At 54.2% G+C, this 9,214-nt stretch overlaps 1 protein-coding gene across 4 annotated transcripts in view; it reads left to right on the plus strand.

The window, feature by feature from the left end:
- The window catches only part of LOC144739955 (acyltransferase PGAP2-like), a 22,277-nt gene extending 15,352 nt beyond the window's left edge, over positions 1-6,925 (plus strand). For all 4 annotated transcript variants that reach the window (XM_078622839.1, XM_078622838.1, XM_078622841.1 and 1 more), the window contains exons 2-6: positions 903-1,096; positions 2,032-2,341; positions 3,223-3,317; positions 4,046-4,154; positions 4,828-6,925. In XM_078622839.1, coding sequence (XP_078478965.1) covers positions 923-1,096; positions 2,032-2,341; positions 3,223-3,317; positions 4,046-4,154; positions 4,828-4,958 — 819 coding nt within the window. In that variant the 5' untranslated portion in view covers positions 903-922 and the 3' untranslated portion in view covers positions 4,959-6,925. The remainder of the gene's footprint in view (positions 1-902; positions 1,097-2,031; positions 2,342-3,222; positions 3,318-4,045; positions 4,155-4,827) is intronic.
- The last annotated feature ends 2,289 nt before the right edge of the window (positions 6,926-9,214 follow it).

Below are 9,214 nucleotides of genomic sequence, written 5' to 3' on the forward strand. Positions count from 1 at the left end.
TAGTGAGTCTACAGAGACCCAGTCTCTTGTGACACCCAGTCTAGTGAGTCTACAGAGACCCAGTCTCTTGTGACACCCAGTCTAGTGAGTCTACAGAGACCCAGTCTCTTGTGACACCCAGTCTAGTGAGTCTACAGAGACCCAGTCTCTTGTGACACCCAGTCTAGTGAGTCTACAGAGACCCAGTCTCTTGTGACACCCAGTCTAGAAGAGTCTACAGAGACCCAGTCTCTTGTGACACCCAGTCTAGTGAGTCTACAGAGACCCAGTCTCTTGTGACACCCAGTCTAGTGAGTCTACAGAGACCCAGTCTCTTGTGACACCCAGTCTAGTGAGTCTACAGAGACCCAGTCTCCTTCTGCACCCAAGACTACTCCGTCTCATCGCGAGTGGAGCAGGCGATGATGAGGCATGGTGAGGAGGAGATGAAGGAGGAGGTGACCCCTCTAGGTGTCTGCTCTATTTAAGACCGGAAACAACAGGAGAGCTTCACCATTCTTGCCCGATGAAGCTGATTGTAATTATCAGCGAAACGTCGTACTACTCAAATTTTCAAATGCTGTTGATTCTCTCTTCAGCACACCGGTGGGCTAAAGAAGTCAATTAATTTGTCCTTTGAAAACGTGACGCAATTTTTTACTGTTTGGCCGTGTCGGGTGGTGGAGGGTTACGACACATTTATAAATAACGCGATCTGACCCAAAAACCTATATTGTATGTGTCTACATATGTCTGTCTTATTTTCATAGAACAAAAACAAAAAAAATATATATTTTTTTTTTACCTACGTGACTTTACCGAATGGCTCACAGGGTAAATCCTAATAAATAAAACTGAATCTGAAATTGTCTGTGTGTACACGCGTGTAATGACGTCCGTCTTTCGTCTCCCCGTCTGCCCAGCGCTGCCCCGAGCCCCCACGATGCTGCCCCTGCCCCTGGCGGCTGGCGGTGGTGAGCGGGAGCCGTGGCTGGTGAGGCTGCCCATGGCTCACCTGGTTCATGCCTCCGTCAGCCTCCCTCTGGTGGCGTTCTTCTTCTGCGTCGCCTGGTCCCTCCTGTACCACTTCGACGCCTCCACGGCCACTCACTGTGGGGTGAGCGGCGGGGGGGAAGGGGGGTGAGCTGGGGGGGGTGAGCGAGATGAGTTAACACACAGCGAGTGGATCAGGTTGTGAGTGGGTTGGGTGGGTAAGTGAGTGAGGGGGGTAAGCTATTGGGTGAGTGGGTGGATGGCTCAGTGAGTTGGTGGGTGGCTGGGTGAGTTGGTGGGTGGGTCAGTGAGTTGGTGGGTGACTGGGTGAGTGGGTGTGTGGCAGGGTGAGTGGGTGGGTGGGTGGGTGGTTTGCTGGGTGGGTGGGTAGTTTGCTGGGTGGGTGGTTTGGTGGGTGGGTGGTTTGGTGGGTGGGTGGTTTGGTGGGTGGGTGGTTTGGTGGGTGGGTGGGTGGGTGGGTGAGTGGGTGGGTGGGTGGGTGAGTGGGTGGGTGGGTGGGTGGTTGGGTGGGTAGGTGAGTGATGACTAGGTGGTTTGGTGGATGAGATGTCTGGGTGACTGACACGGGAGGAGGAATCGGCGAGTGAAGTTCACCCCCACCTGAAGAAGGACGCTTGTGTTGCGCCCGAAACGTCGTGATTTAATTTATTTACATTTTTTACCTACGTGACTTTACCGAAAAAAACAAAGGGTATGAATCCTTGCAGTCACGAAAACTTCAAATCTAAAAGTAGCCATGGTAACAGCGATGGAAGAGCAGGTCGGTTGGTGAGTGTTTTGGTGAGCGGTTTGGTGATGGGGTTCGTGAGTGGCTGAGTGAGTGAGTTGGTGAGCAAGCGAGCTCTTGAGTAGATTCGAAGCCGGGGCTGCCAGCTCACCAGCCACTACTGCCGGTGAGCGGCGGTGAGCGACGGTGAGCGACGGTGAGCGGCGGTGAGCGGCGGTGAGCGGCGGTGAGTGGCGGTGAGCGGCGGTGAGTGGCGGTGAGTGTGCTCACCACCCCTATGCCCCAACCCACCCGCCCGCCCGCCCGCCCAGGTGTGGAACCTGCTGCCGTCGATCAGCGCCGCGATCGGCGGTTTCACGCCGCAGCGCTACGTGTGGCGCACGCTGCTCGGGCTGCACGCGCCGCCACGCCTCCTGCTGGCGCTCGCCTACTTGCGCCGCTACCGCAGCCACCCCCCCGGCACCGCGGCCCCCCTCCTCCTGCTCCACCGCGGCGGCGGCGGCGACGGTGGAGGTCGCCGCGTAGCGGCCCTCCGGCTGCCGCGCCTGGCGTTCCTCGCCAACCTGGCGGAGCTCGGCGGCCTCCTGGGCCTCACGAACGTCTCGTCGAATGAGAACCACGGTGGGGGTGGGGGGCAGAGGGGGGGTGGGGGGGGGGTGCAATGGGGAGCGGTGGCGCAGCGGTCGGCGCACGAGCACGATCGCCGCTCGCGGCCAACCTCGGCCGACGACTTTCTGGTCCGGTCCGTGGCCTCCCCTTGGGGCCTCCTGGCGCGGCGGCGTTTGAAACCGCGTCGGCGGCGGGGGAGGCAAAGGCAGCCGGGGCGTGCGTGGTCTCGGCCACGCGACGGCCTTCGTGATCATTGAAGTTTGTAAAGGGGGGGGGGGGGGCGCATCTTCTCCGTAGATCCCGCCAACGCTCGACCACCGTGTATGGAAAGCCGGGAAATGAACCGAACCTGGCACAGGGTAAACGGCCAGGACTGGGCAGTTTTAAGAGTTAAAAACAAAAACAGACTTAAAGATCTTCTTGGTTCTTTCGGTAAAGTCACGTTGAAGGGTAATAATAAAATCATAAAATAATAAAGCATAATGAAATAATTCTTGTGAGAATTATTTTATAATTCTTGTGAGAATTAATTTATTATGTTTTAATATTTTATTAATTTTTTTATTTCCCTTCTACGTGACTTTACCGAAAGAACCAAGAAGATGAATCCCTGCAGTCACGAAAGAAGCTTTAAATCGAAATTTTATTATGTTTTATTTTTATTATTTTATTACTTCCCTTCTACGTGACTTTACCGAAAGAACCAAGAAGATGAATCCCTGCAGTCACGAAAGAAGCTTTAAATCGAAGTTCAGACTTAAAGATATCTAACGTCTCCGATGGCCTTCTTGGCCTAGGCGCTGCCGCTCGCTGATAGCACTTGCCCCGACAGTGCGTGAAGGCTACAGTTGGGGGAGGGAACCTTTGTGTGTTTGTGTCTGTGGGTGGCGCAGCTCTGCACAAGCTGGCCTTCGTCACGTTCATCCTGGGAGCTGCTTGCTACATGCTGCTCACGTGCCGTCTGTGGAGTTACGCAGCTAGCGACGAGGTGAGGGGCAGCGCTGCTACCTCGTCATCGTCATCATCACCATCGTCATCATCGGGAGTTGTCGGCAGAAGCAGCGGCGTGATCGCCGTCGTCATCGGCGGAAGCAACACGCTCGGTTATCGGCAACTTGGTCATCACCAAATTGTTATCGTCCTCGCCATCACCACCATCAGCAGCAGTAGCAGCAGCAGCAATACTGTCCACTTATCATTGCCATGAGCTTCATTGTCACCAGCATCATCGTCATCGTCATCACCACCATCTTCATCACTACCATCATATCACTACCGCCATCGTCATTTTCACTGCCACAGTGACTGTTACAACCACCGCCATCATTGTCGCTACCATCATCATTATGACTGCCATAGTGACTGTCACAACCATCATCATCATCACTACAATAATGACTGCCATCACCATCAACACCACCATCATCATCAGCAGCTTATCATCATCACTACCACCATCATCATCACCACCACTATCATCATCATCATCACCACCACCATCATCATCATCACCACCACCACCATCATCATCATCATCACCACCACCACCATCATCATCATCATCACCACCACCACCACCATCATCATCATCACTACCACCACTATCATCATCATCACCACTATCATCATCATCATCACCACTATCATCATCATCAGTACAATGCAGCGGCCCTCTGTGGTCCGTGACCCCGTGCCGCCATAACCCCGTGACCCCAGGAGCGCCGGTCGTACCTGTGGAAGCGGAGGCTGGCGGCGATCAACTTGCTGTCCTGCCTTCTCGCGGTGTGCGCCTACAGGCGTCACAACCGCTACTGCGAGCCCGGCGGTGAGCGGGGGTGGGGTGAGGGGGGCAAAGTGAGTGGAAGGGTGAGTGAAATGGTCGATGAGTGGATGAATTTAATGGGTTGGTGGGTAATTGAGTGAGTTGTTGAGTGGGTAGGTGAGTGTAGTGGGTGGGTCATGTCGGCCACATGCCCAGCCACCGCATGCCCAAGCAGCTTCTGTTTGGCCGCATAGAGGGGGTTAAATGGGCACGACACGGGCTGGAGAAGAGAAGAAAGTTGATGCGGTACGGGAGGATGTTGAGTTGAGTGGACTTGCCGATGACTGGTACCAGCGGTGTCAAGATCGGATTCTGTGGAGGAGGCTCGTGAAGGACGCTACTGGGCAGTTGGAGGCAGTCGCCCTCCAACAACAACGGAGGGCGGAGGAGCGATGCTCACAACAACGAGCGGAGCGCCGGGTGGCTAAAGCGCAGCAAGTTGGCACAGTAGGGGGCACAGGTGGTGCATCTGCCAGTCATCTCGGTCATCTCGGTCAGTGGACCCGTGGCACCTGCTGGGTCTGCCCCGTGACCTCCTGCCAGCGGGCATTCGACATTTCACGTGGCCTCAAGGTGCACATAGCCTGGCACAATCGTCGTGGTGACGTCACCGCCACTTAGTGGTGAATGGCGGTTGTTGTTGTTGTTGTGCGTGTGTGCGTGCGTGCGTGTGCAGTGTACACGCTGTTTGCGCTCTGCGAGTACGCCGTGGTGTTCTCGAACATCGCGTTCCACTGGACAGCCGTCTGGGATTTCAGCTCCTTGCAGCTTCTCGTCGGCCCCTCACCACCTGACAAGCGCTTCTGAGAGTGGGGGGCCACCCCCCTACAGTGGGGGGCGGGGGAGGGGGGGGCTACTGCAACATGGACCCCTACACGGAGACCCTGACCCCTACAGGGAGACCCTGACCCCTAGACAGAGACCCTGACCCCAACAGAGACCCTGACCCCAGCACGGAGACCCTGACCCCTATACAGAGACCCTGACCCCAACAGAGACCCTGACCCCTAGACGGAGACCCTGACCCCAACAGAGACCCTGACCCCTAGACGGAGACCCTGACCCCAACAGAGACCCTGACCCCTAGACGGAGACCCTGACCCCAACAGAGACCCTGACCCCTATACAGAGACCCCATCACTACCGCCATAATCACCACTGCCATAATCGCCACCATCGCCACCATCACCACCACCATCATCACCACCACCAGACCAAAGCAAGCGCGCCTGTTGTGACGGGGCAAGTCGGAGCTGAGAGGCTGACTCGGTGCCGTGATGGCGCCATCGGGGACTGTCTCTCTGCGTGGCCCCATCCCTGAGTCTTAAGACCCCGTGTCTCTGAGTCCCCGTGTCTCTGTGTTGGCCCATCCCTGAGACTGAACAACCTGAGTCTCTGTGGGTCCCCGTGTCTCTCTGCATGGTCCCATCCATGAGACTGAAGACCCCGTGTCTCTGTGTGTCCCTGTGTCTCTCTGTGCCTGGTCCCAGCCATGAGTCTCAAGACCCCGTGTCTCCGAGTCCCCGTGTCTCTCTGCGTCTAGCCCCATCCCTGAGTCTCAAGACCCCGTGTCTCCGAGTCCCCGTGTCTCAATGCATGGTCCCATCCCTGAGACTCAAGACCCCGTGTCTCTCTGCGCCTGGTCCCAGTCACACTCAGGAGGACTCCCGTTAGCCAAGCCTGAGCCAAGCCGCTCGCTCCGCGAGTCTTTGGAAGCGGCTGAGAGTGACCCGTGCCTGAGAGAGCCTTGATCCTGGCCGTGTTGGTGGCTACGCTACGCCGCTGCTGCTGCTGCTGCCTGCAGTGAGCCAGCGCTGTGGAGGAGGCAGCCGTAGCAACGGGGGTAGGTGGATCACTCGCAGATGTTGCGTGGAACTCCCTTCGCTGTGGGTGGGGGAGGAGTCGTACTCCCTGGCTCTGCCAGCAGGCGGCGTGTGTGGACTGTACCGCTCTGGGAGGGAATTGGGATTTGGGGAAAATATTTTAATTGCGATGTTTCTGACATTGCGATTTGATTTGCGATTAAATTTTTTAAGTCAAGCTTCAGTTCAATATTCACTGAGCAATAGATTTAAAACGTGATGAAGCATTACCACATGATACCATCAAAATATGAACTGCTCTATACTAATTCAAGGATGAAAACTTAAAAGATATGAATTGCTTCCAACATCTATTTATTTTAAAAAAATTAATAGAAATAGAACAATCAAACATAGAACACTTGTTAAATAAATAAAGTTTTAATAACGAAAATTAAACAATTCAAATAATAAAGTAATAGGATTTTAAAAATCGCAGCCTTTGTGAATTGCTAATCGCATTGTTTTAAATTGCAATTAATCGATTAATCGTTCAGCCCTAGATGGGTTCTGCCTCCCTGGCACTCGTGGGGTTTCCTCCCACGTCTATAAACGCTCACAACTTGGCCAATAACGCCTTTATATATAGAGAGGGCTGCAGAACTTGGACAATTGTTGTCTAGCGCCTCGTCACCACCGCGTGGCTGCTGCTGCCTCGTTCGTCTGTGTTGCCTCTTGGTGCCTCTCGTCCTCTGAGTCATCCTCTCTCTCTGAGTCGTCCTCTCTCTGAGTCGGCCTCTCTCTGAGTCGTCCTTTATATCTCTGAGTCGTTCTCTAAGTCCTCTCCCTCTGAGTCATTCTCTATCTTAGTCCTCTCTCTGAGTCGTGCTCTCTCTGAGTCTTCAACAACAACATCATCATCAATAATGTAATCCACTATTGTGATCATCTATATATAAAATGGAAATTTGTGATTGTTTCAAGTTTCATTTATTAGGTAAAGCCCTGTGAGCCATTCGGCTCTTGAATCGGGTGCAACCGCAACAAACAAAAAAACAAAAACATGAACAAAAAACATCTTAAAGTGACTATGTGCAAACAGAAAATCCAAGAAAAAATGTGTGTCTGTTCAAAATGTTTGTCGTACTTCCCGACATGCAACAAACTTGAAATTTGCCATGTGGGTACTTTCCAGACTGTACACCATGCAAACATTATACAAATACACTTTGATATTTTTTTCGTGGGTGGGCGCAATAATGCAGATATTTGTTGCACGGCAAGTGAGCTGTGACGTCACGTCTGTCACGTGACCCTCGCATGCGTCGTGCTTAGCGCGCTGCGCTACGAACCCGGCGACCCGAGTTCGATTCCCGCTCACGGCCACCACCGGTGACGATTATTTTAACCGGGTCCTGGGCCTCCCCTAGGTCGACTCAGCCTCAAACGAGTAACTGGTGTGGTGTGTGAACATCGCCACTGGGGAGACAAAGACGGCCGGGCGTGGTGAATCCAAGTCACGGGCGAAGCCGGGTGGTCAAGCTAGTGGACAATAAAAGTCAACGTCGACATCGTCAACGTAGTCGGCTACGTCATCAACACCACGTGGTTGTGACGCGACACCCACCATCGCCCCCGCATGGCACGCCATCGAATGGACGCATTTGGTAAAATCGCCCCCTGCAGAGTTACCGCGACCCCGGTGAGCTCTCTCGCAAGCTAAGCAGGCGCTAAGCCTGGTTAACACGACTTGGACTCGAGTCGCCATGACCTCCGGATTATAAGACGCAGGTGGCAACACCCTCCCTCCCTCAAGTGTCCGGGGAATCCGCTGCCGTCTGGAAGTCGCGCGGATGAATCTCGACTCCTCGTGGTTCTTCGATCTCGGCTCGTCTTTCTGGAGTCGTGGGAGCTCTTCTCTCTCGGAGGCGTCGACTGGGAGGTCGTGGGAGCTGCTCCACAGGCGAAACGTGCGCTCCGCATTTCACAAAACGGGTTTTGGAAAATGTCAAATGACCCCCCCCCCCCCCACAAAGTTTGGGAGGGGTGGGGGTGTTTTACATCCCCGGAGCGACTTCGTATAAGAGATCTTGAGTGAGTGGGTGGGCGAGTCGGTGAGCGGGTGGGTGGGTGAGCGAGTGGGTGGGTGAGCGTGTGGGTGGGTGGGTGAGCAAGCGAGTGGGTGAGTGGATGGGCAAGCGGGTGAGCGTGTCTGTGGGTGAGCCAGTGGGTGGGTGAGGGTGTGGGTGAGTAAGTGAGCATGTGGGTGGGTGGGTGAGCGAGTGGATGAGCATGTGGGTAGGTGGGTGAGCGAGTGGATGAGCGGGTGGGTGAGCGGGTGGGTGAGAGTGTGGGTGGGCGGGTGGGTGAGCGAGTGGGTGGGTGAGTGAGCGTGTCGGTGAGCGAGTGGGTGGGTAGGTGGGTGAGCGAGTGGGTGGGTGAGTGAGCGTGTCGGTGAGCGAGTGGGTGGGTAGGTGAGTGAGCGTGTGGGTGGGTGGGTGAGCGAGTGGGTGGGTGGGTGAGTGGATGGATGGGTGAGTGGATGGGCGAGTGGGTGAGCGTGTGGGTGGGTGAGCGAGTGGGTGAGCGAGTCGGCCACCTCGTGCCCCGGGCTGGCACGGCACCCCTTGCCCCGACTGTCGAGTCCGTTTCTATTTTTGTTTACCCCACATGGCGTCTTTCTGGCACACTGACGCTCACAGTGCCGCATTGCATGAATACGCAACGCTACATTTAAACATTCTCAACAATGACCACGTATGTACTGTACATTTTAATTATTTAGGGTGTGTGTAGATCTTCTTGGTTCTTTCGGTAAAGTCACGTAGAAGGGAAATAATAAAATAATAAAAATAAAACATCATATTATATTAGTCACGTGGCTTTGTCTCCGGGTCCTCCGGTTTTCCCCTCCACATTTAGAATCCACGTCACGCGTTTAGAATGTTTGGCTGCCGCTATCCACTTCCATGCGATGACGACGATGATGATGACGATGATGATGACGATGATGATGACGATGATGATGACGATGATGATGACGACGATGATGACGACGACGATGACGACGACGATGATGATGAAGATGATGACGATGATGATGACGATGATGACGATGATGATGACGATGGTGATGATGATGATGACGATGATTGATGACGATGATTGACGATGACGATGATGATGACGATGATGAAGACGATGATGACGATGATCATGACGATGATCATGACGATGATGATGACGATGATGACGATGATG

The sequence above is a fragment of the Lampetra planeri genome, unplaced genomic scaffold (assembly GCF_965212315.1).
Source record: "Lampetra planeri unplaced genomic scaffold, kcLamPlan1.2.h2 scaffold_181, whole genome shotgun sequence".
Taxonomy (NCBI): Eukaryota; Metazoa; Chordata; class Hyperoartia; order Petromyzontiformes; family Petromyzontidae; genus Lampetra; species Lampetra planeri.